Source organism: Podarcis liolepis, assembly GCF_965112155.1.
Source record: "Podarcis liolepis genome assembly, chromosome: 6".
In the NCBI taxonomy this organism is placed as follows: domain Eukaryota; kingdom Metazoa; phylum Chordata; class Lepidosauria; order Squamata; family Lacertidae; genus Podarcis; species Podarcis liolepis.
In genome coordinates, this window is record NC_139559.1 from 18,308,279 (window position 1) to 18,334,942 (window position 26,664).

General features: G+C 45.3%; 1 protein-coding gene across 5 annotated transcripts; it reads left to right on the plus strand.

The window, feature by feature from the left end:
* Nucleotides 1-1,284: 1,284 nt before the first annotated feature.
* SALL4 (spalt like transcription factor 4) lies at nt 1,285-26,664 on the plus strand. 5 transcript variants are annotated; one of them, XM_083507963.1, is made up of 4 exons: nt 1,285-1,453; nt 16,487-19,033; nt 22,636-22,934; nt 24,095-26,664. In XM_083507963.1, the coding sequence occupies exons 1-4, from the start codon at nt 1,381-1,383 to the stop codon at nt 24,527-24,529; spliced, it is 3,354 nt and encodes a 1,117-aa protein (XP_083364089.1). In that variant the 5' UTR covers nt 1,285-1,380; the 3' UTR covers nt 24,530-26,664. The 5 variants fall into 5 exon arrangements, with proteins under 5 accessions (XP_083364089.1, XP_083364093.1, XP_083364090.1 ...); XM_083507967.1 differs by lacking the exon at nt 1,285-1,453 and adding an exon at nt 1,659-1,717; XM_083507964.1 differs by lacking the exon at nt 1,285-1,453 and adding an exon at nt 2,017-2,054.

Genomic DNA, 26,664 nt, shown 5'->3' on the forward strand with positions numbered 1-26,664 from the left:
CAAGTCCACAGAGTGAGTCCATGAAACAGATGGGATATGAACTCGAATCCAAAGTTCATTGATCAGCAAGTATCTGCTGGAGGTGGATAGACAGGACACAGTATATAATAAAAATTAAGGCTTGACCTCTACCATAACAGGGCTGTTGTCTATGAAACATCTTGGGGCACTCAAAAGAAATATGTACATTATTATTATTGGTCTTTGCTTATTCTCTGTGAGGTTATAACCAGCTGACAGTACCTCCCTGTTCCACAAAAACTGTTTTGGGTCAAAATGCCACAGTATTTGCTGCTTTTTAGGCTCTACAAAGTAACTTCCAACAATTATGAAATCAAAGGGAGCATACCTGCCCCCACTGGTCTTAAAACTGGAGTATTAACCTGAGAGTATCAGGTTCATGAAGAACCATGGCTTCAAGTTCTTCCAAGATTCCCCACAACATTGATGGCAAGAGGAATAACAACCCCAAACCCCTTGCTCCTTCCCCATATAAAATCCACCTCCATTAATTCCAGATGATCCTTTTTTCCTCCTTAAAATAAGTGGGATTTCCTTCCGAGGAGACATGTATGAGATTATGCTTACGATCCTTCCCTGGAAGTAAAGTTGCAGTTTTGCGCGCAACTCCCGCAGCAGCAAACGCCCCCCCCCCCCGCCGGACTCAGCGGACCTGACTTCCGAGTAAACGCGCATGTCTCAACATTGAGCTCAGGGAAAGGATCAATCTGCGTGCGAGGATGTTTCCTTCTGTGCCGGAAAGAGCACTTCTCTTTGATTTAATGCGTGGGAGATGGACTAATTAAATCCCTCCTCCGCTTGATGGTGTTTTTCGGGATTCTGAACCAAAGTGGGGGAAACCCTAACTTTTAAAAAAGGCAATTAAAAGGAGAGAGAGCGCAGAGGGATTGTTCTCTTCCGATTGCCCCGGAGGAGCCTGGCTGGTTGTTTGTTTACTTGCAAAGATGGATTCGGGACGCTCCGTGCGCCTCTTCGCTCCCCTTAAAGGGCATCTGATCCAATCAGGCGCTCGAAAGCGCTACGCCAAAGCCCCTCTGCGCGCCTTGCGCTCCCGGACTCAGCGCGCACGCTTCCATCACATGGGCGAGCCCAGCGGCCGGCCCGAGACTACAACGCCCGGCGTCCCCTTCTTCGCCCTGATCAATGGACCTTATTTGAATAATCTGTGAGCTCTTGGACTCAGGCCAATCAGCTGTCAGGGACCCATGATAAATCGCAATGCATTATTGATAATCATAATTACTCTGACATGCGCATTCCGGTCCAGGGGAGTAATTTCCCAACTCTAGGAATTTGTTGTGAAGAAGAAGAAGAAGAAGAAAATAATTGCTACTATTTTGCTCCCGATGCGTGTGCACCATGTCGAGGCGCAAGCAGGCGAAGCCCCAGCACATTCATTCGGACGAGCAGCAAGCCCCGCGCGCAGCAAATGGTAAGGGCGACACCGCCGGAGCTCGCGGGTCAGTCGCTAACTTTAATTGATGGGCAAAAGAAATCGACGAGGGAATCGGATCTGCGGGGGAGGGGACGGGGGGGTGGGAAGAGAGAAAGAGAGGTCGCTTTTGTGCCAGGGGGTCTTTCTCCCAACGTTGCGCGCTGGGGTTGCTGGTTCGCGATCCTTGAGTGCTCCTTTCGGAATCTGGACCACTTTTATCCCACCTTTATTTCTAACGACGGCAGGAACGGATCGGATAATGTGCGTGCTCCTGTTGTTATTATTATTAATAATAATTTTAATATTCTAGGTTGGGACCCGTTCTCTCTCTTCCTCCTCCCCCCCTCCCAAAAAAAAATCAGTGTTGGACCTGGCTTCTGATCACTTATCTTTGGGGAGGATGAACTCTCAATACATATATTTTTATTTAAAAAGACAACAACTCGGGCTTTTGTAGTGTGTGGGACTTCACCACCACCCCGCACCAGGGGGGGAAAGTTTCTATGGTGGTTCTAAGATCTCTTTAGCATCAACACCCCACCCCACTCCATTGTGTGGGACAATCTTGTCCTTAAATCCCAATGGATGTTGCTGGAAGGTAACTCATTTTTCCTCCTCCTCCTTCCCCCCCCCCACACCTCCAGGAAATATTTCTGGGAGGGATGGGGGGATGGGGCATAGGCGAGAGCAACACCTTTTGTAATGCAAGGCTAGCTGGCGGGGGGGGGGTTGAATATTTTCCCCCACCCTTCCATCTCTTTCCTTATTTGGATGGGTCTCTTCCTCTCTCCTCTCCTGTGCACCAAAAACTTTGGGACGATCTTGGTGTTGGGGTCGGAGGGAGGAGAGCGAGCGAGAGATCGCAATCACTCGGGACCTTTTGTAGCCTGACCTCCAGCCATCTTTGATTTCCGACTTCCTAAAATAACTCCGGTGAGCTAATATGGTGTGTTGGGGGTGGGGGGTGAGCAAAAAGGGAGAGATCTTTTTAACAATCTTCCAGAACTCGTGGGCGCCTCCTCTCTCATTTCTACTACTTCTTCTTCTTCCCCTTTTCCTTCTCTTCTATCGCCGGTGCTTCGTGACTTTTTCCCCCTTTTATAGAAAAAAAGAAATTTGCTGGCTTTTACCTCTCCGGATCTCCTTGATCAAGGGAGGGGCTGCGTGTGGATGTTCAGCGCGGAGCAAAGGGGATGTTGGCAGAACTCGCTCGAAGGCGAAGCGGAGGGCTTTAAATTCCTGGGTGGTGCGAGGAGTTGAGACCGGGATGGGAGCCTCGTCGGTAGCAAGGCGGACGTGGCTGACTTTACGCGTCCGGGAAAGCTTGATTTCGACTCCCTTTTATTAAATAAAAGAACACAAATCGGAGGATGAGTGCAATAAAACATTGAAAGGGGGTATTTTAAGATTGGTTTATCGATGCAAACCAGAACCTTTGCAATTCAAGTGGGGGAGCAATCTAGCCTTTAGGGAATAAAATTAGTTTTCACAGTGACTTAGATGAAATCCAGTTCCATAACTTGCAGATTTGTTTTAAAGTTGTTGTTCAGGGGCGAATGGAAACATTGGATGCAATCTTGACAGTGCATATTGTGTCCTTTTTTTTGGAAAGGTGAGGGGGAACACGTTCAAAATAACCCCCCCCCCGGGAAAACTCCCCCCCCCAATGGATGGAAATAGCTGATAACAATGTATATTTGCGGGGCGCGGGGGGAGGGGACTGTCCTATTCGCGACCCGCAGGAGGTGTGGGGCTTTTCTCCCGCGGTCCTCCGCCTCTTTTCTTTCGAGCCCAAATGTGCGATTGTTGAGTCCGGTTAATGGTGATTTAAGAAAACGGCAAGCTGGCCAGAAGGCAATAAATCCCATGTTTAATGCATGACTGTTTTTCCTTTGTGCATGTGCTTAGGATGGAGCGGGGCGGCCACTGGAGGTGATGTTTCTTCCGTGTAAATCTCTGCCCGCAGCTGGGGAATCACCTCCGGGGGGCTCCCTTGAAACAAAAGGGTTAATGACGCCCTCGGAGTGGCGCGCTCCGGGAAGGCGGGGCGGGGAAGAAGAAACAAGAGGGTTATCGGGGAATTATGACTTGGAGGAGCCCCTATCCCGCTGCAGGCACCTGGGTTGCAAATAATACTTTTTTTTTTTTTTAAGTGCAAAACGTCGATCAAGTAATACTTAACTTTGCACCAACGAAGCCTTCAGCATTACTGGATCCCGATACTGCAGAGCTCTGTAACTGGGGGGGGGGGGGGGATAATGGCAGGGCGGAGGAGGATAAGGAGAAGCCCCGCGTGTCACTAGCGCGCGAGTGCGTTATCCGTAGTAAAAACACTCTTTAGCTCGCGCGGAATTGTTTGAAGGTAACTTCTGGCGAGGGCGCGCGGGAGGTTGCGTGGGAGAGTTGCTCTCTAGCGCCACCCAGGGGGCTCTGCCGGAGATGCGCCGCCGGTATTGGAAAAAAACGCATTTTCTCTTTATAGGTTCTTTCGGTTTTTAGTTGGGCGCTCGACCCACTGAAATGAGATGCACACATGGCTAACTTTTCGGTCCTATCAGTGGGTAAAACTTAGCTGGTCACAATAACCCTATATTATTTCCCTTTTGCTGCTATTGATGGTTCTTAGAGGCTAAGTTAAATCTGCACGAGCGACCTGCCTCCTAAAGCGGTTTCGGGATGCCCTCCCTGGAACTGAGAATGTGTCCGTGGTGCCCTTGGGGCGAAGTGAGGCGGGCCTTAGTCTGCTTGGTGCCTGGATTGAGAGATTTGTCCTCTTTTTCCCCCGTCCCATAAAGCAAACTAGCAAGAGCTGTGTGGAAGCCGCTCTGCGCTAAGTCACTTATTCATTTCTTTTGTTTCAGAAGAGTAGCTATTTCTTGGCCTTTTTTGCTGCAAGTGTGATAATAGAATTGGAAGGGGACACCTCGGGGTCATCTAGTCCAACCCCCCTGCAATGCAGGAATCTCAGCTACTTTAAAAGAATGCGGACTTTGATAGCGAAGCTACTGAGTTCATTGGATGCTTTTGCATTGGTGAAACAGGCTGTGGTCCTTTAAAGTGCCAGGGAATGGCACTTTTTTTGGTCTTCTGTTGTCCAACCCCCCCCCCCCCCAAAGCACCACTTTCCTGGAAAGAAACCACAGGTTTTGCAACAAATGTCAGGTATAGAAGAGTGTCTGCCTTGCATGCACATAGGGATGAAAGTCAAGAACCTTGCCTGAAACTTTGAACAGTTTCTGCCAGTCAGTGTGGACAACACTGAACTAGTGATGTGACAAGTGGAAGGTAGTTTTTGTGTTCTGTAAATGCATTGTTAGTTGTGGAGGGAGAGGAGTTGGGTGTTAGGAATGAGGGGAGAGGGAAATGAAACCCAAGAAGGAATATTGTTGCTTGGTACCAAGTGTAGCCTGCCCTCCTGTATTTAGCTGCAGAACAGCCCTGTGAGGTAGGATAAGCATGGTTTGCCCAAGACCCTCCCACTAAGTAGGGGTCTGGATCTGTGCATCCTCACATTTAAACTTGCACTCTCTACAAAACAGCGCGGAGGATGTAGGAGCTTTCTCAAACGAAGGAGAAATGTGATGGAGATCTTCACTTTCCTTTCATATTGTAAGGTAGAACTTTATTGTCCTGGAAGTTCATTTAATAATAGAAAAGAGAGAGTAGCAGAAAGTGTTGGTGGGTGTCTTAAAAACAGTTTCTCTCAGTTCCGTGCATGGATTGCGCATTTAAAATCACAGCAAGAACTTGAATATGCCCATATTGTTCACTTTTAAATATGGAAAGAGTAAAATTTGATCGGAAAATTCCTGCAAGGTTTCCTTCATATGCATAGCAAGGAGGCACAATTAAGCACAACACTTCTATCTTTGGGCTTCGGGGGAAATAAACACAAAAATTGTGAAGCAATCTGAGAACCATCTCAGTGAAGTGTGTGTGTATGTGTGTTTGCAGTTGTGTGGGGTGGGGTTGGGAATGTTGATGCTAACCTAGTGATCAATTAGCAGGTCAAAAAAATAGCAGGTGGGTCACTTGAGAACAATAATTGCATACTGAAAATTAGCATTTCCCCCTTGCATTTTAGCTGCCCATTGTGTTTGATAACAGCCACAAGGCCAAATTCTTTTCTTTTTAATGCTGTGCAGAATGTAGAACTTTTTCTAACACTTAGGAAAGTTCCAGACCTGCAACTTGTGCACAGTTTCACTAAAAAAAGAAGAAGTAATTACTGCTCACTAGTGTGGTAAAACATGGCAGTTCTTTGCTATGGCAGCCATAACTCTTTAGACATGTGAATTGAATATCAAGAAATTCAACAAGAAAAAAGTTTTGCTTTTTTAAAAAGGACCAACTTGCATAAATGGAAAGGATTAAGCAAAATAAATACCTTCTGATAAAATGAGCTCTCTTTAAACTTGCGTTGATGATAGATGTAGTGTTTATAGGAGCATCTTGAGTTTATTTTCAACGTGATAAACTGAGAGAGTCCCAACTAAGATTTCATTTCCCCTCTGTGTTCCTTGCCTTTGGAGAAATGAAATCATTTTTAAAGGAAGCAATAGGAGAATACCTGATTGGCAGGGTCGCTGGAGCCGCAAATCATGGGGTGCTGTGCATGATACCTTGTTCTTCATTTTCTTCCTCATATTCTCCCCCCCCCCCCCGGAAAAAAAAATGCCAGTGGAACACTATATTGGTTGTAGTAATCAGGCCTTTTCTGTGAAACTCTGCAGCTTGTGACGTTTTGACAGAGCTGCTGCTCTAACCTTTGCCTCCTCCTGCCTGCTGTGGGTGGTAAGTTGATGTCAAGCTTACAATTAGGACTCTCATGCAATTGACCCTGGCAGCGGGGCTTTCGGCTGTTTAGCTTCGCCTTAAACACTGCGCTAGTGTTAAGTGTGGTTTGGAGCTGCCTTGTTTATAGTTGAGGGGTCTTGCTGGTGGAAGTAATTGAGTGCGGAAGAAGAAGTGGTCCTTGGCTAAGGTAGAAGTAAGATTTTGTTCTCGCCCCCTTCCCTTTCTCTTCTGGGCACTGAGCTGCGATATAGGGGAGGTGGGGGGGTCTCCGTGCCCCTTCAATACTGGGAGGGGGCATCATTGGTAGTGGTGGAAGGGGCAGAAATTCAGTAGCTGTTTATTTCTCATTGATCTTTAAATGCAAACCTGGGTTAGATTGTAAAATAAAAATAACCTCTTTATGGCTTTTGCAATATTTTGCATAGGCAGATGTAGTGCTATTTAGCAAATGCTTCGGGCAAAAATGCAGGATTGGCCAATAATACTGGGATGGGCAAAGTATTTCTGGTTTGTGCATAGATAACACAGCAGTTGCGATTCTCTTTTTGTGAAATACCACCCCTTTTGTTCTGTCTTTTGTTGTTTTAAAAACAGTTCACTCTGACTATGAAAGCATACAGGTGTATTTAATATGAGCCAACACAAAAATTAACCCATTTCTGCAGAACAAAGCTATCTTCACTATAATAAATGCCTTTCTCTGGCCTCCTTTTTAATCTCCATGTTAATAGCATTGGAACAGATGTCCAGTTAAGGCTTTCATTTTAAGCCCAGCAGGTAACTAAGGACACTTCTTAAAAGAAGCTTGTCAGCAATCAGTAGCCTTAAAAAAAATGAAATAATCCTCTTTAAAGTTACTTCACATGGTAATGTGAAATTAAAAATAGATAAAGGTAAATCACCCTTGGACAGTGGACAATATAGAATCCTATTTCAAGGCTGTGTAATAGAGAGTATGTACCATTGAAACCTTTGTTTTTTCTTTATAAGTAAACATATTTGGAATCGCACCTGACAACTCTTTGTGTTTTCAGAACAAAACTGCATTTAATTTGTTGCTGTTGTTACAGTTCGAACACAAAAATGTTCTCCGTAGGACCACCTGCGTAACTGAGTAGTATTGACCTAAATCTAATAATATCTGTGTGGTAGTCTTCAGTCATGCTTGGAATATTGGGAATGTTTTACAGCAGTCCACCCCTCTCCCCCCAAAATCCTCAGATCACTGTTGTATTAATGGAACACAAGCTGAAATGTCCAACTAAAGAAATTATTCAGAATGGTTGCCAGTGGTACTGGCAATGATCTGAATGAGCAGGATAAGTGTAAACTTTAATAGACTTCAATATTAGCCGAACCAAGATCAGCAAAACCTTTTAGAAAAGAATTTTGGAACGGGAGGATTCTCAAAACAGTCCAGTAAAGAATCTGCATGCATTGGCCATGGACCGCTGACTTTATGTGGAGGGGGGAATGAACAGTGAGGGGGAAATGGAATGGAGTATTTTTGAGGTTGCAGACCCTACTCACTGCCATTTGTAATAAGCACTGAGTAATTGACTATATGGAGAGGGAGAGAGAAAGGGAAGCAGTCTTAAGTGTGTGTGTACAATGATTTAGAAAGGACACAGTCAACCAAACTGAAGTATTTTGAAAAGGAAATATTTCCTACTGAAATAAATGACTCCCAATCAAGCATGACCCAGCCAAAAATAAGTGCTATATCTGTCTTACAATAAGGTGACATCTTTGGGAATTGCTGTTTATAACTCAGTGGGCAACTTTTAAAGGCAAGGTGTATTAGTGTGTGTTTTAAATCTAATCTGCTACTTTGAAGCATGATAAATCTTCACCACTAATTTGATAATTGCAGTAGATTTTAAATGAGATTATCAACTACACAGACTTGGGCGTGAGACGTGAGGCCTGAATTACTGCATCAGGTCTTATTTTAACATGTTCACATCAACACGTTAGAAGTTACTTTCCATCCATTGTACTCTGAATAATCTAAACGTGTTCTGGAGGTTTGGCAGATGTAGGGCTTTCGGATTTTGTGAAAGCCCCACCATGCCAGCAGAATGCCACATGTTACCACTATTGTGATGGATAACACCAGCAGAACCGCTAAGATGAGTTAGAGTAATTGGGTGGGACTTTGGTGACACAAGGTATGAGACACTTAGACCGGATCCTAGCCCTCCTGACCCCAGTTGAAGGTGCAACTTTACAGCTGTGGCATTGGAGCAGACACAATGTGGCATCTTTTGTGGGTTGTGTGAGGGTCATGCTCAAGGCATGTCTCCATCATCACTGAGTTTGCTGGCTTCCTCCATTTGTGGGTGGCATGTGGCCATTGGTTCTCGCTGGAATTGTTTCCAGGGTCAATGGCAGCATGCCTGCTGTTTTCTCCTTGGCTGACCCCTGATCGATTGTCGTTAGCAGAGTTTTCCGGGTCACCGTTTTTGTATTTTGGACAGTGGACCCTCTGGATACGAACTTAATTCGTCCCAAGGGTCCGTACTTACCCCCAAAAGTCCATATCTGGAGGTGCCACTTCTGCGCACGTGCGCGGTGTGATAGAGCGCTTCTGTGCGTATACACTTCTGGTTTTCTGCATTCGTAACTCAAAATTACATTACCTGAAGGTAACGTAAACCAAGGTACCACTGTACTTGTGTTTTTCTTCCTCCCTGGCTGAACATGCACTAGAGGCTGTTCCGCCAACATTGTTGTTGTTGTTTAGTCGTGTCCGACTCTTTGTGACCCCATGGACCAGAGCACGCCAGGCACTCCTGTCTTCCACTGCCTCCCGCAGTTTGGTCAAACTCATGTTCATAGCTTTGAGAACACTGTCCAGCCATCTTGTCCTCTGTCGTCCCCTTCTCCTTGTGCCCTCCATCTTTCCCAACATCAGGGTCTTTTCCAGGGAGTCTTCTCTTCTCATGAGGTGGCCAAAGTATTGGAGCCTCAGCTTCACGATCTGTCCTTCCAGTGAGCACTCAGGGCTGATTTCCTTCAGAATGGATAGGTTTGATCTTCTTGCAGTCCATGGGACTCTCAAGAGTCTCCTCCAGCACCATAATTCAAAAGCATCAATTCTTTGGCGACCAGCCTTCTTTATGGTCCAGCTCTCACTTCCATACATCACTACTGGGAAAACCATAGCTTTAACTACAGTTGTGCCTCGCAAGACGAAATTAATTGGTTCCGCGAGTTTTTTTGTCTAGCGAATTTTTCGTCTTGCGAAGCACGAAATCCCATAGGAATGCATTGAAATTCAATTAATGCGTTACTATGGTCAAAAAAAGCCCAAACAAAGCCAAATTTGGTACAACAAGAGTTTATTAAGTGCTCTTTAAAGTCACACATACTGTAAAGAGCATTTCAAAAACTGAAGGAACAATAAATTAAGTTTCTAAACATGACAGAAAAACATTTAAAAATCAACAAAGTGTACAGTACATTTTCTAAGACTCTGGGGGACAACTCGAAGAAGGTTCCTCTTCCACTCTTTGCTTCTTGCTGAAGAACCCCCTCCTCAACTGTTCCCCCAGCCACCCACCACACAGAAATTCAAATCCAGAATTTTTTTAAAAAAACAGCAGAGTGGCCCAATGGTCACAGAAAATCATAAAAATGCAGGGAAAAAAACACACAAGCTTCCAGATTCTTGCAAACCCCTCCCCAACACCAAGTCCTTGAATTCCAAACACCCCAACCCAAAATCCAAACCCCCCCAAAAAAGTTTTAAAAGTTTAACTTACCAAATGGCTGCAAAAGAAGTTTTGGAAAAGCTTCAAAAATCACCAAAGTCTTCAAAAACCTCAAAAAAGGCTACCACACCGCGTTCTATGAGTTGCTCCTCGAAGTCAAGTCGCAACTGTATTAACGGTGTTAAGAAAAAGGAAACAAACTTGCAAGACGTTTTCATTTTTCGTCTTGCGAAGCAAGCCCATAGGGAAATTCGTCTTGTGAAGCAGCTCAAAAAACGCAAAACCCTTTCGTCTAGCGAGTTTTTCGTCTTGCGAGGCATTCATCTTGCGGGGCACCACTGTATACGGACCTAACATAGCAGTGCCTTAATACAAGTACCGTGGTACCTCTGTTTAAGCACAGCCTTGTTTATGAATGGTTTGGTTTACGAACTCCGGAAAATTGGAAGTAGTGTTCCAGTTAGTGAACTTTACCTCTGTCTAAGAATGGAATCCGAAATGTGAAAGGGCACCGGTGGTGGGAGGCCTCATTTGGGAAAGCGCGCCGTACTTAACCTGAAACTGTTCTTAACCTGAAGCACCACTTTGGCTTATGGGGCCTCCTGCTGCTGCCGCGCCGTCGGAGCACGATTTCTGTTCACATCCTGAAGCAAAGTTCTTAACCCGAGGTAATATTTCTGGGTTAGCGGAGTCTGTAACCTGAAGTGTATGTAACCCGAGGTACCACTGTATTCACATTTCTATAAAGAATGTTGCACTGTTAGAGTAGCCGTGTTTAAGCACCTGCTCTTCAGTCTGGTGACAAATCAGCCAAACTGCACAACTTCCAAAGTACAGGTAGTGGTTAGTGGCCTGGGCTTTTTGGCCACCAAGAATGGGTGGTAGGCTATTGTGGACTTGTGAGAAGTGGTCTCCAGCTGCTCTAAGATGCCCTTTCTTTGCAGAGAAGTAAGACCTCTCTCAAGCCAACAGTTTTGCTGAACAGTTGCAAAGGTGAAGGGGAGAAGGGTCATGGGTCAGTGGGGGAGTGGCACTGGAGGTCCCAGGAACAGTGGGAGAGTGCTATGGTTATGAACTTCTTCTGGGCTTCCAAAATGTGTCTGTTTTGCCACCATAGAAAATAGGATGCTGGCTGGAAGATATGCCTTGACAGGCTTCCAGATCTTATGATCGCTTATGTTTCAGGAGCAGGTCTGAGAATTGAAAAGTAACCCTGAAAGTGGCATCGAATTTGCATGGGGGAATGTGCAAGCCAGATCTTCTCAGCGGCTTTTGTCCATTGAACTGGATTTCTAAAAAATAAAACCAGGGTGGATAAAAATCGATGGTTTTTAAAAATAAATAAAAATCAGATTTTTAAAATTTAAATTGGATTTTTAAAATAAAATGCTTTTGGAGAAAAAATCTATCTAAAGGCAGTATTCTATTTATGTTACATTGTAGTCCAAAGCCTATTCATCAGGAAATAAGGATTTGTTTTAAGTTTTTCAAGTGTGCTAAAACTCAGTCTCCTGGTTTGTTTGTGTTTTTTTTAAAAAAATTAACCAGTTAACAAACATGGATACATATGCTATAATGTTATTATTTTAGTTAAACAAATTGTTTAAATTGTTGTTAAGGAAATGATTATTTTTCTCCTTCCAATAAAGTACAGCAGAAAAGTTGTCCAAATATAAACAGTTTAACTTATTAAACCTCACAATAATTTCATAATTATCTGTCTATGTATTTCTAATAGTATAACTAAGTCAGTAATTTTTGATATAACTGTAAAAACTACTCTGAAAATTGTATTACAGTGGGACCTCGGTTTAAGAACAGTCCTGTTTACGAGCGATTCGGTTTACAAACTCTGGAAAACCGGAAGTAGTGTCCCGGTTTGCAAACTTTACCTCAGTCTAAGAACGGAATCCAAACGGTGGAAGGGCACCGGCGGCGGGAGGCCTCAGTAGGGAAAGTGTGCTTCGGTTTAAGAACGGTTTCGGATTAAGAACGGACTTCCAGAACAGATTAAGTTTGGAAACAGAGATACCACTGTACTCCAAAAATGAAACCTTCATCTGGTTGTAAATATTAAGATTATACCAGCAAGAATGAGTCTTTCTGTAAAAATAAAGATTTAAATCAAGTCTTACTGACTAGTGATTTAAATCAAATCCACCCTGATTGAAACCAGTCCAGCATAAGCTGTGATTCAAAAAGTCGGATGGACAGGGCAATAACATTGGATTTGGTGAAAGTGGCCATACTTTGCCTATTATAACCTAGTGGGCCAAGCTCCAAAGCATGGTGGACCCCAGTTGGTCCACACTGGCTAGAAGCTCTCCATCCCTGGATATCTACACTTGTGGTGAAAATTTCCTTTTAAAAAACCAACCAAATGTTTGCAAGGCATCATCTTCTGCTATTTTCTCAAGCATGAGCTCTGTAGTAAGACATTTATTACTGAAGGAAGATCTTCAGACCAGGCTCTGGTCCCAGATCATATTCCTCTGTGGGTGTTTAGTGGTGGTAGTTCAAAGAAATGTTTTTCAAAAACTGCTTTTTCCACCACTGTGTGGGAACCCATTTTTGTGTGTTTGTTTGTTAATGCATGAACTTCCTGTTGAACATTTTCCATAAAATACCGTATTGATACAAATGATTCCATTCCCTCACATAATTTTGAAGACAGTGAATGTGCTTTTTGGGCAACATGTTTGTGACGGTGAACCCACCTTTAACTTGTTTTTGCCTTCAGTGCTTAAAATAGCACCTCCATTTTAAACAAACAAACAAAAACCCCACCTCTGGTTTTTGCTAGCTGTTCCTCATAAATCTGTTCTGTTGGACTACTATTGTGGGATATTTCAAAACCTAATTAATATTTGCAAAGCAAGCTGATGTAGACTTTGCTTGGCTGGCTTCTGGCTACTATTTAGGAAAGATTCTCCTTTCTGAGAGTTCTGCTTTGTGTCACCCTTGCCTAGATGTTGACTGGGACCCCAGCAAAAAACCCAACCAATAGATTTCATTATTGAGTGAAGAGTAAACATTTGGGAAAGCTAGTGAAGAAATTTGTGACGTCATTAGAGGAACAGGGTATAAGAGAGGGCCTTCACCTCATAGGAATTTGCTTTTAAGGGAGAGGTGGGTGAATGGGTGGTCACACAACTAAGGTAAGAATGAAGTCAACTGTGATCTGGGTGGTACCTCGGGTTAAGAACTTAATTGGTTCTGGAAGTCTGTTCTTAACCTGAAAGTGTTCTTAACCTGAAGACCACTTTAGCCAATGGGGCCTCCTGCTGCTGCTGTGCCGCCGCGACTGCACGATTTCTGTTGTCATCCTGAAGCAAAGTTCTTAACCCGAGGTAATATTTCTGGGTTAGCAGAGTCTGTAACCTGAAGCGTATGTAACCCGAGGTACCACTGTAGTGGTTAGAAACTTGGACTAGGACTGAGGAGACCCGAGTTAAATCCCTATTCTGCCATGAGTGTCATGGAGTGACCTTAGACCATGAATAGGCAAGCTAAGGCCCGGGGGGGGGGGGCGCGAATCCGGCCCAATTGCCTTCTAAATCTGGCCCACGAACGGTCCGGGAATAAGCTGTTTTTACATGAGTAGAAAGTGTCCTTTTATTTAAAATGCATCTCTGGGGCATTTGTGGGGTCTGCCTGGTGTTTTTCATAGAATCATAGAATCATAGAATCATAGAATCATAGAGTTGGAAGAGACCACAAGGGCCATCAAGTCCAACCCCCTGCCAAGCAGGAAACACCATCAGAGCACTCCTGACATATGGTTGTCAAGCCTCTGCTTAAAGACCTCCAAAGTAGGAGACTCCACCACACTCCTTGGCAGCAAATTCCACTGTCGAACAGCTCTTACTGTCAGGAAGTTCTTCCTAATGTTTAGGTGGAATCTTCTTTCTTGTAGTTTGGATCCATTGCTCCGTGTCCGCTTCTCTGGAGCAGCAGAAAACAACCTTTCTCCCTCCTCTATGTGACATCCTTTTATATATTTGAACATGGCTATCATATCACCCCTTAACCTCCTCTTCTCCAGGCTAAACATGCCCAGCTCCGTTTTTACTCAGTTTTTACATGAGTAGAATGTGTGCTTTTATTTAAAATGCATCTATGGGTTATTTGTGGGGCATAGGAATTCATTCATCCCCCCCCCCAAAAAAATATATAGTCCGGGCCCCCAGGAGGTCTGAGGGACAGTGAACCAGCCCCTTGCTGAAAAAGTTTGCTGGCACCTGCCTTAGACAGTCATTCTCTCTTCCCAACCTTACTTTACAAAGTGGTTGTAGTGACTCATTCTGGAGGGGAGGACCCCATCCTGCACTGTCCAGGGGCAGGATAGAAATGGAGTGAGTGGGAATGGATAAATGTCTCTTGCCAGGGGAATAATGTGCAGGTGCTGTTAGGTCTGCATGCATATGCCATTATAACTGCATGGAAAGAACAGAGTTGCTATCTTTGTGGGTGTGGGGCTTTGGGGGGGGGAATGCATTTTTGTGCATATTACTAGGCCTGGGAGCTGCATTGCAAAATTCAGAGAAGAATGAACTTCAAAGGTGATAGCTCTGTTTTGGTTCTTGGATTGCTTTGGAAAGTGCAAAGTGGATAGTGCAAACTGCTTCCCTTCAAATGCAGATTGAATCTAATTTCTCTCTACCCCTAGCTGAGAGTAAGTACATAATACATCTTAAACAGGATGAAAAGTGCTGATTCCTTTCAGCTCACTAGGGTGGGGTGAAGGGAAGGAATTGTTCTCCTCCCCTCATACTGGTGGGCATTAAAAAAAAAAAATCAGACTCTGTACTTCCAAAAAAACTCCAGTTGTCTTGTCATATTCCGATGCTGTACAAAGTTTCAGATTAGCTTGATGCACAATGACCTAATGATTTTAACTTTTAATGTAGTAAATCCATTGCAAAAGCCCTTTTCAGCCATTCTCTGTGTTTTAATTGAATGTTGTACAGTACTGAAGAAGAAATGCTGTGTCCACAGCAGCAATTTCTGCTTCGACTCTGCATGTGTTTCTTGAGAAAGACCTGAACCTAAGCCCTTGAGGTTGCAACCTTGCAATAAACATCTGAGATAAACATCTGCCCTCCTCCAGTCTTTCCCCTCCATAACGGGGTGACTTGTTTTTTTTGTAATTTCAGGGAGTTTACAAAATCTCCTTTCTGTTGATGGTGTAAACACCCGGGATCTCCACATGGGGGAGCATCTATAAGAAAAACTAACTTGAGGGAATTTGCAGTATAATTCCATAATGTTGGCTATTACTTAAAGGGGGGGGGGAGAGTTTGTATGGTCTTCCTTTCTGTATATAAGGTGGCACAGAGATGTGGCATCTCATCCTTGCACTTGCAGGTATATGTGAATGTCCAACTTGGCTGTGTTTGTGGGTGCATTTGACTCCTTCATGGATAAGTGTGCTCTCCTGATGTACGTCATTCCTGTTCAGAGAGCTTTTGCAGAAATCAAATCTTTACAGGATCAGGCTGTAGCCCAAATAGGGTCCAACCCCATACAGAGATAGGAAGCCTGCGAGGCATAAAGCCACACTGCCACAGGTGGATTTGGGGAGGGGGGAGCTCAGTGATGGTGGCTGATGGGACTAATCAGGTGTAAGGCACCAAGGTGAGCAGTGGGTAGAGCCAATGACTGGTGGAGCCAACTAATTCTAGTTTCGCCCCCACCCACCTAGAATCATAGAGTTTGAAGAGACACCAAGAGTCAATAATAATAATAATAATAATTAATAATAATATATTTATACTCCACCCATCTGGCTGGGTTTCCCCAGCCACTCTGGGTGGCTTCCAACAAAATATTAAAATACAATAGTCTGTTAAACATTAAAAGCTTTCCTAAACAGGGCTGCCTTCAGATGTCTTCTAAATGCAGGAATCTTTTGCCCAATGTGGGGCTCAAACACACGACCCCAAGATCAAGAGTCTCATGCTCTGCTGACTGAGCTATCGCAGCAGAGTGGGGAGGAGGCTGACACGTTGTAAATAAGAAGGCAGGCAAGTGAGAACAGACTGCGATTGATGGGGGCAGCGCCCCATTCACCTGAACGAACCAGCCTCCACTGATGGGGTATGTGTGTGTTGCTGTCAGCGCACTTTGAGTTGCCTCTTACTTTGAGCTGACCCTGTATTGCACACCTGGACTTCTTTAGCCTACCTGTATACATTGGAATCTGGTATTGGAAGGCAATTTGCATGGATAATGTACTCTGTCATTGCACAGCTAATAAGAAATACTTTAAACTGGGGTGGTAGGGAGCTTAGCACCCATATTGCTTTGACACGTGGCAGCAATGGGAACTGGATTTGGGTAAAAGGGATTGAAAATCCTCCTTGATTGCACCTTGCATTTCCAATGTGCAAATGTCTTGGTCTACTAGCCGCCTTTTCCCAGCAGAGACATCTGATTGTGCTTTTGTTCCTGTAAAAGAACCTTGCTCTGAGACCCCTTCTCTCTCTCTCTTTTTCTTTCTGATGTCTCTTTCTAGGGAGTCCACAAGACGTCCCAGGTGACAGAGGGGGCGAAATGAGTTCCAAAAGGTGCCGGACGGAGGAGACCAACATCTGCGAGAAATGCTGTGCAGAGTTCTTTGAGCTTTCCGAATTCCTCGAGCATAAGAAAAATTGCACTAAGACGCCACCTGTCCTAATCATGAACGACGGCGAGGTCACGGTGCCCCTGGAAGACTTCCCTGACAGCTCCTCGGGGAGTTTCCCCAGCAATCAGATGGACGGTCAGACGGCCAAAGAGAGCCCTGCCAAGAGTCACTCTGCTTCTGCGGAGAAGAGAGCAGAGAAGGTCGGCGCTGAACCGGAGGGAGGGATGTATCTCAAAACGGAGCCCCCTGTCGCTCCCGCGGCTCATGAGTTGAGCTATATGCCCAAACCTAAAGTACCAAACACTAACGTGACTTTGCAGTCCATACGTGGCACTAAAGTGGCTGTCAACCAATGTACCTCGGAGACTGTGTCTCCATCCATGGCTGGCCTCAACGCCATCCCCATGATCCTTGAGCAGCTCGTGTGCCTACAGCAGCAGCAGCTCCAACAGATCCAGCTGACGGAGCAGATCCGGATCCAGATTGCCATGATGGCCCCCCACATCCTGCACCCTTCAATAGCTGCTGCCGACCCGCTCAAAGCTTTGGGAGCCCACATGTCCCAACAACTGTCAGCTGCCGTGGCGTTAATCGGACAGAAAGCTGGGAACCAAAGCCTATCCCTGGAATCCTTGAAGCAAGGCAAACTACCTCATTCGAGTGCCGGCATGCCGGCCGCTGTCTCTATGGCCGGTGGGCTCACGCCAGCGGCCATCTCCTTGAAGCCCGACGCAATCAGAGGCCTGTCGGGCGCCATCTCCCGCTTCCCGAACCCTTTGCTACCTCAATCGTCCAGCTCGGTCATCTTCCAAAACCCGGTTTCGGCCATTTCCCCAGCAGCAGTCGACCCCTCGAAGAAGGCGAAAGGGAAGCTGGCCACCCTCAACATGCCCGAAAACAAACCAAGCCTGGAAGAGCCTTCCTCCTTCTTCAAACACAAGTGCAAGTTCTGTGGCAAAGTCTTTGGCAACGACAGCGCCCTGCAGATCCACCTCCGTTCGCATACGGGCGAAAGACCCTACAAGTGCAACATCTGTGGCAATCGCTTTACGACCAAAGGCAACCTTAAAGTGCATTTCCAGAGGCATAAGGACAAATATCCCCAAATCAAAATGAATCCTTACCCTGTACCGGAACACCTGGACAACATGCCCACCAGCAGCGGCATACCCTATGGGATGTCTGTCCCGCTGGATGAATCCAACCTTATTGTAGACACCAAGCCCATCTTGACTGCACTGCCTACCTCTGTAGGTGCCAGCTTACCTCCACACGCTTCCAATTTGGCAAGCAGCAAGGATTCTTTTGCCGGTGTGCTTCTGAGTGACATGCAGCCCAGGCCTTCTCCGGAAAGCGAAGGTGGGTCTTCATCGGGTACGGCGAGTCACGAGTCGGGAGTCGAGCAGAACAGGAGTTCCCCGCAGGCCGGCTGCAGTGCAAGTGTGTTTCATGTGGGCAGAGCTGGTGAGCAAGGCTCCGAAACGACAAAGCTTCAGCAGCTGGTGGAGAACATTGACAAATCCGCGTCAGACCCCAACGAGTGCCTGATCTGCCACCGAGTCCTCAGCTGCCAGAGCTCCCTCAAGATGCATTACCGCACTCACACGGGCGAGCGGCCCTTCAAGTGCAAGATCTGTGGCCGCGCCTTCTCTACCAAAGGCAACCTCAAGACGCATTATGGAGTGCACCGCGCAAATACCCCCTTGAAGATGCAGCACTCCTGCCCCATCTGCCAGAAGAAGTTTACCAATGCTGTGGTGCTGCAGCAACACATCCGGATGCACATGGGCGGACAAATCCCCAATAGCCCAGTCCCAGAAAACACGCGGGACAACACTGAGGTGGAGGCTACTGTAGCTGAGAACAACGGAGACCCGTGTTGCCTGGAGGATAATGTGGAAGCCATGGATACAGAAGATCTGGAGTCACGGGATGGCCTAAGCCACTCTTCCAAGCCACTTGCTCCATGTGGTACTCCAGGCGAGCCTACGAGTTCTGTTTTCTCCAGCATTTCAGCCCTGGAAAGCCAAATGAAGATGGTGAACTCCACCTTGTCCTTGCAGCGCCAAAGCAGCCAGAAATGCAGCGATAATGGCTCAGGAGAGAGCGATGGTATGACCAATGACTCTTCCTCAGTAATGGGTGATGCAGACTATCAGAATGGCAGCCGCAGTCCTGTTGCCTCTGATTCAGCTTCTTTCCCAGCATTGTCTCCAGCCAACAGTCAAGCAGAGAGCCCCACATCCAAGTCTCCAGACTTTAGCATCCAAGAGGACAGTGCAGCGGGAAGTAAGGCTGAAGGTCCCGAAACCCACACCACGGGTCCTGAAATCCGTCCCGTGGAAAGGGATAGTGCTTTGGATCTAACTTATGGCAGTATTGGTCGAAAGATTATCAAAGAGGAACCTGGGTTGCTCTTCCCAAATGGAGAATATGGTGAGTCACCCTTTCTTTCTTTCTTTCTTTCTTTCTTTCTTTCTTTCTTTCTTTCTTTCTTTCGTCCCCATTACAGTTACTGTTACATCTATGGGTGTGTGTTTTGGCTTCACAGCTTGCTGGCTGTGCCTGGCTAGCAAGTCTCTTGGACCAGGTATGGAGAAGCAGTGGCATTCCAGATGTTGATGGACTACATTTCCCATCAGCCCTGACCACTGGCTGTATTGGCTGGGGCTGATGGGAGTTGGATTTCGACCATGTCTGGTGTGCCAGAGGTTCTCCAACAATGTGCTACAGAAAGGGAGCACCCAGCCTGGGAGACTCCCAGGTTGGAGAAATGCTACAGCTGCTCTCTTTGTGGAATTGGTATTGGTCTTTCTCTGGATCTAAAGCTAAGCAACATGATGGGAGGCTTGAGAACAATCCGATGTCCTCTTGCCATCAGATGAGCAAAGTAGAAGTCAGGTAACCACTGCCTCTGTTTCTTTGCCAGGCTTCTGCTTCCTCACCATCTGTCTGCCCAGTTTGTCCCAAATTCCCAGTGTCTGTAAAGCATCAAACCTAAATGTAATCAAAAAGACATGCACACCTAATGACACAACCCAAGATACTTAAACTAGTTTCCTTGAGACAGGAGCAGTTGGGTGGTTTATTTTCTTTTTCTCCCTTTAAAGAGTGCTAGGGATACATGAAGGTGTCTGATTGAAGAGCCACAGTACTCTCATTGATGGGAGAAAGGAAAAGTTTGGTTTCTTGTTTCTGCCAGAGCCCCAGTTGCTTAAAATGGCTTGACTGTATGGCTAAAGCAATGGCTTAAGAAGTAATGTGAAACTTCTGTGTTCCCTGCCCTACCCCCTCAGGAGGTGCATATTTCATAGAATCGTAGCATTGTAGAGTTGGAAGGGACCCAAGGGTCATCTAGTCCAGCCCCCTGCAATGCAGGAATCTCAACTAAAGCATCCATGACAGGTAGCCATCCAACCTCTGCTTACATCCAACTATACACCTTCAGGTGTCTTTCTCTTCATACAAGTAACCTTTTCAATTAAAATTAAAAAAATCCTTCCAGTAGCACCTTAAAGACCAACTAAGTTAGTTCTTGGTATGAGCTTTCGTGTGCATGCACACTTCTTCAGATGCACAGAGTGTATCTGAAGAAGTGTGCATGCACACGAAAGCTCATACCAAGAACTAACTTAGTTGGTCTTTAAGGTGCTACTGGAAGGAATTTTTTTATTTTGACTATGGCAGACCAACACGGCTACCTATCTGTAACTGGAACTTTTCAATTAAAATAGTCTCACAGTTTTCTGTTTAATTTGCTGTTGTTGTTCATTTACAAAGCTTCAAATTAATTTCTCATTCATTTGGGAGGAAATGTAAGATAAATTTTCAGCACAGCACTAATTGAGATCATCCCTGTCATGCCACAAGGTCATATATACAGATGATCTTGGTGGCTGCTTTTATTGGCTGTTGAATCTTCTCTTACGTGACATGCTCCCAATCAAGGATGATCCCTGTGTTATATCTTAACAGTGCAACAGCTGTCACCAGGTCGCTGGCCTGTGGGGGGCATTTGTGCCATGCAGATAACCTAGGAATGATTTCCTTCGCTGTTGCTGCCCCTCCCTCCCTCCACCAGGGCCAGCAGTAGCACAGAAAGTTCCCCATAAAGCAGCCATGTGGAATTAATCTTCCTGTGTTACTGGTGCTGTGTGGGACTGGAAACAACTTGCTGCAAAGGCAATAATATCAAAGAGCCGTACCACATTGGACACCCAGACGATGCTAAAAGCTGAAAGATTGAAGGCAGGCAAAAGCAATGGCTTCTTTGCACAGTTGAATTCCCTTCCACAAGAGGTAGTGCTGGCCACCAATTTGGATGGCTTTAAAAGAGGATGGGACGTGGGTGGCGCTGTGGGTTAAACCACAGAGCCTAGGACTTGCTGATCAGAAGGTCGGCGGTTCGAATCCCCGTGACGGGGTGAGCTCCCATTGCTCGGTCCCTGCTCCTGCCAACCTAGCAGTTTGAAAGCATGTCAAAGTGCAAGTAGATAAATAGATACCGCTCCGGCGGGAACATAAATGGCATTTCCGTGTGCTGCTCTGGTTCGCCAGAAGCGGCTTAGTCATGCTGGCCACATGACCCAGAAGCTGTACGCCCGCTCCCTTGGCCAGTAAAGCGAGATGAGCGCCGCAACCCCAGAGTCAGTCACGACTGGACCTAATGGTCAGGGGTCCCTTTACCTTTACTATATATATATATATATATATATATATATGATGAATTCATGGAGGAAGGCCATCTCCTATCTCCATTGCTGGGAATATCAGGAGGGCAGGTTGCTGTAGTGCTTACTTCCTGTTTGCAGATTTCCCACTGGCACCTGGTTGGCCACTGCGAGAATAGGCTACTGAACTATTGATTCTTCAATCTGTTCTAGCAGTTGCCTCTTCTATGTCTTGTCAGAAGCATTGTAAAACCATCTCCATTATGGGTGGGTCTAAAAGAGTTGGGAGTTAATGCCTAATACAACAAAGCTATTATAACATCAAACTTTCGGCATACGTCTTCTTTTCATCAATTTTTTTTTAAACATCATTGAAAAGTACTGCAGACTTAGAAAAAGACGTCAAAACCTGTGCTTAGCGAATACAAATTTAGCAAAATTTGCATGACACTTAATTGTCATTAAAGCCTCCTTTGTATACCCACCCAAAAGCAGAGGGTCTCTCCCCCCCCCCCGTAGGTCTGGAGACAGGCATCCATTTTAAAGGATGACATTTGGCATTGAGCAAGCAGATTTGCCCTGCCTTTCCTGCACCCCTGAAGCCCACATGCTCCTCATGACCTGCTCCAGAAGGTCCCCTAATCCTCCAGAGCAGATTTTGGGGTGCCTGTGGAGCTGCAGGGACTAGAAGTCCATCTAGTCCAAGCTCCTGTGACCAACTGGATGGATGCACAGGGGAAGCTCGCAAGCTGGATTCGAACCCCAAATGCTCTATTTCCTCCTGAAGTTTCCAGCACCTGATACTGCAGGCTCCCTCTCATGAGTGGGGACAAAACATAACCACCAGGGTTAGTTGCCTCTGATAGCTTTATCCAGCATTAATTTTTCTAACCTGCTTTTAAAGTCATCCAAGTTGCTGGTCATCACTGCCTCTTGTGGGAGAGAGTTCCATAGTCCTAACTTCGTGCTGTGAGAATAAGTCCTTTCTCTTGTCTGTCCTGAATCTGAGTCCCATGGCATGGGTGGCAGCCTGTTTGGCTGGTGGACAGACCCTAGAATTCTATCCAAAGAGAGGTTTCCAGTTACACATTATTATTTTTGTCCTGCTCTTGTAAAACAAGCCTCTCAGCAGAATGCATATACCGACGGCAACCAGCTATCCTATTTACAAATGACCTTGTGCTTTTGTGCATCTGTCTCCAACCTAAGCATATGATCATATGGTGATTTGTTCGCATTTGCTCAGCTGGATTTTGTGTGTGTGTGTGTTAAAAAAAAGTCACTAAGTCCTTTAGAAACATTGAATCAGGCTCATCGCATTTAAGGTACCAATGCGTTCTCTGTCCCCCTTTTGAAATTATTCTGCAGGTCGAAACAGCATCCACCCTGCTTTTGTCAGAGCGCCGCCAGGTCTTATAAAAATGGAAGTTCCTAGCGATCGCTCCATTACCACAGCCCATTTTATTGGCCCCCATGTGTTGTCGTCCTCTGGGCCTCTGCTGGTGCCGCCCCCTCGCCGGACTGCGAAGCAACATATCTGCACTACGTGTGGCAAGAACTTCTCTTCGGCAAGTGCCCTCCAGATTCATGAGCGGACTCACACGGGCGAAAAGCCCTTCGCCTGCACCATCTGCGGAAGGGCTTTCACCACGAAAGGGAACCTCAAGGTGAGCCGAGGAGGGAAAGCACTGATTTGTATTCAGGCGCAGAAAAAATTAAGTATTGATCCCTCGCTTTTCTTTCTCCAACCAAAACGGGACTGCTAGTGGTTGCTGTGGGAAAGCCAGAACAGCAGCAAACTTCTGAAGCTGGAACTGGTACTGTGGTCAAATGTGTCACTTGTCTCCTCCTTCCTGGGACCTTCCAAATGTTCTTGAGCTAAAACTCTCATCATCCCTGACTCACTGGCCATGCTGGCTGGGTCTGAGGGGAGTTGTAGTTCAGCAATGTCTAGAGAACTACAAGTTCCTCTGCCCTACTTTAATTATAGTCCAACATGAGTCCCTCTGTTGGGGTGGGGAGTTGGGCCCACCATCAGCAAGCCCATATGCGGCAATTGTGGCAACCTAGTCAGTTGTGTGGCAATTTATAGTCAATTGTGGATGTTCCTGCTGCATTAGTTATCCGTTGTTATTTTAATGGTGCGCTTTAATTAATTTGTGATTAATTTAAGTAATCAGATTGATTTAATTTAATTGTGATTTATCTTGATGAGAAGAGGGGCTCAGGTGGACTTAGTGTGAATACCTTTGCAATCCTCCTTTTAAATGCATTGACTGAGTCGGAGCAGAGCCAGTGGCTGCAACCCCTCTTCACTCCATGTCATGAATTTAACTTTAACGTAGAGGACCACATTAAAAGGGCTTGTCTTTGTGTTGTAAACTGCCTCTTGCAGAGCTTCCTAAAGCCCACAAGGGTCTTAACTTCATTGACGTTCAGAAGGTTCCTGCTGCTTTAGCTCTTGCCGGGAAAACCCAGCACAGAGAATGTACCATGTTTGTGGGGGTAGGGAACTTCCTTTTGCCATCTGTCCCCTTCCCTTTTAATCGCTTGCCTCTTTAATCTCTTGCATCTGTGTAGCATCGTCATTCCTGGGAGCACAGGGCAAGGTGCTTGGGGTTATTGCACTTTTCACTATTAACACACCCGTGAAAGCAGCTTGAGCGAGTGATGGACTTTGCCCAAGTCACAGATCCGTGGCTGTGGTTTGAAACTCTTTCACAATGTAAATGCTTTACCCATAGCTCCCATTTGCTTCTTGCCAATGGATAGGTTAGAAGTGGAAACATCATTTTGATATTTTCCCCTCCTTCCTGTCTCTGTTAAGGTTCACGTTGGAACTCACATGTGGAACAACTCCCCCAGGCGTGGAAGAAGACTGTCCATCGACAACCCCATAGCTCTGCTTGGAAATGATCCCAAGAAGGTATCAGAGATGTTTCCCAAGGAGGTTGTTCCTGCCTCGGTCAGCCTCGATCCCTCAGCATGGAACCAGTACGCTGCAGTCCTCAGCAACGGCTTAGCCATGAAAGCCAACGAGATCTCTGTCATCCAGAGTGGCGGTATACCTTCTCTTCCAACCACAATTGGGGGAGGTCCGGCAATCAACATAGCAATGAATTCCGCCACAGTCTCCAAGATGGATGGTTCCCAGTCTACGACTGGTTCAGAGATCGAGAAGCCCAGCAGCACCGCCACAGACACTGTGCCAAAACGCCAATTCCCTCACTTTATGGAGGAAAACAAAATTGCTGTCAATTGAAAGCCAAGAAAACTTGAGAGGAAGCAGAATGGATTTTTTAAAAGGAATCACTATAGAAACATATATATATTATATTTTTAAGAGATTACACCTCAAGTATCCTTATTTTCCTATCAATGTGCAAATGAGTCTATGGTTGTCGGTTGTCTTTGTAAAGAGTTGCCCAGAGTACAATCATGCTGGTTTTGTTTTGTTTTGTTTTGTTTTTTGGGGAGGAGAGTCTATTTAGGGCTCTCCTCTTTTTTTTCTTTTTTCTTTTTTTGGAAAGATGCGGGTCTTGCAAAGTAGTTCTTACATGGATGACTTTAATGTGTAAAACGTTGCCCGTTTTACAATGTGAAAATCCAAAACTGATGAACATATATACCTCTTTTTGTTTCGTTGTTACGGCTTAGAAATCAATTGTGGCTTCGAGAAGAGCAGGGTCAAATCAGTTGGCCATTCAGAGAGGGACACAGGGAGTTTGGCACTCCTGGAATTCACGACTGATATGTGGAAAATAATTATGCGGGTAAATATCCAAGAATGCCACCCTTTTAGGATAGTACCTTTTGTGTGTGTGTGTTGGTTTGTTTTTAAATGTGGTTTTGAATGTAATATTACTATAATGCCTACTGGACATGCAGATCCCACTTTACTCAGAAGAATGTGTTGTTGGATATGAAAATACATTTTTAAACTGGCACTGTCTGTTTAATCCACGATAAACCTTAAATACCTTGTACTGGTGACTGCTGCTTATTTAAAAACTACATGAATGCATGCACGCCATCAAGATAACTGTGCCAAAATCCTGATTTTGCGGTGCATTGCTGTTCCACACCCACTGCCACCCCCAAATCCGCCACATTGCAGGGAGGAAGTTGGGAGAGACTCACTGAATGAGCAGGAGGGTGAAAGCTTTGTATATACTGTCGAAAGGGAATTTGGATCCTTTGGGGAGGCCGAGTTTGGAATGTTCTGCTGGGAATCTCAAGGGACTGCGTTTTGGAAGCAGTTCACGTAGCATGAGGAAACCTTTCGCCTGTTCATGCATATTTGATTTTTTGGGGAAATGTCTGTATCAAGATTCTGTATTTAAAATGAAGTAGGAGGGGGATGAGGGGTGTTCTAATTTGCTAAGACACTTCCAATTCAGAAATTCAGGGTGCAGACCACCCAGATGTTTTATCTGTATGGACTTCCTGTGTTCTTGTGGTGCATTTGGAGTTTGTACAGGAGAAATCTAGGGTTGCTTGCAGGGGCGGACAGCTTCCTTTTTGACTTTGTGTATTTGCATTTTTGGGGGGAGGGGAAAACAATCCACCCACCCCCCAAAAAAACCCCTGATGGCATTTGTGTTTGTATGAAGGTTACTGGGATGGCCCTGTGGATTCTAAGTTATCTACCTCATTATTATTATTATATTATTATTATGTTGTTGTTCTTTTTGTAGTGCTGAGTGTCTATTTTTCTATCAAATAACCACTGTATTAAACTTGAGATCCAAGCAGAGGCTACTGTGCACTATTTGAACCAAAATATGATATGCTGGTAAGAATGTCTGACGATGTCATGGTGTGTGTGAGGTTTGTTTCTTTGTTTGGGGGCTTTCCCCCCCATAGCCCCTCCCCTCCTCGCTTCTGCATAACCTCTCTTTGTGGATGTGAAGCTACATTGGAAAATAGAGCTTAGTATTCGGTATTAAAATGACTTGGAATAAACATATGGCTTCTCCCCCGCCCCCCGAATTCAAGGGTCCAGCTGTGCTCATGTGGAAGGCTCATGAAACACATGTGGATTCAGTAATAATAATAATAATGAAAAAATACACTTTACTTGCACCATGTTGTTGCACCTGAACTATATTGTGTGTGTGTTTCTCCTCTCAGTTGTTGTTGCTTAGGATCAGTTTTTTGCCAAGTTGTGCCTTTCCTGCTGGACTTCGTAAAGAACACAACCCTGTTTACACTGTAAAATGGATCTTGTTACATTGAACATGCCAAAGGTTCATCCCAATCACCAAACGTCTCTTCTGAGTTGCGAATGTATGGACTTTTAAGGAAATACTGTGTAGCTTTTTTAAAAAAGAAAACTTATCTACTGAAACGTTTCTGTTGATGTTACGAAAATAAATTTGGGATGACTTTTTCACA

Coding starts and splice junctions, on each gene's coding strand:
- SALL4 (XM_083507963.1), top strand. CDS start 1,381: ATGTCGAGGCGCAAGCAGGCGAAGCCCCAGCACATTCATTCGGACGAG. Junction 1,454..16,486: donor AGCCCCGCGCGCAGCAAATG/GTAAGGGCGACA, acceptor GTCTCTTTCTAG/GGAGTCCACAAGACGTCCCA. Junction 19,034..22,635: donor CTTCCCAAATGGAGAATATG/GTGAGTCACCCT, acceptor ATTATTCTGCAG/GTCGAAACAGCATCCACCCT.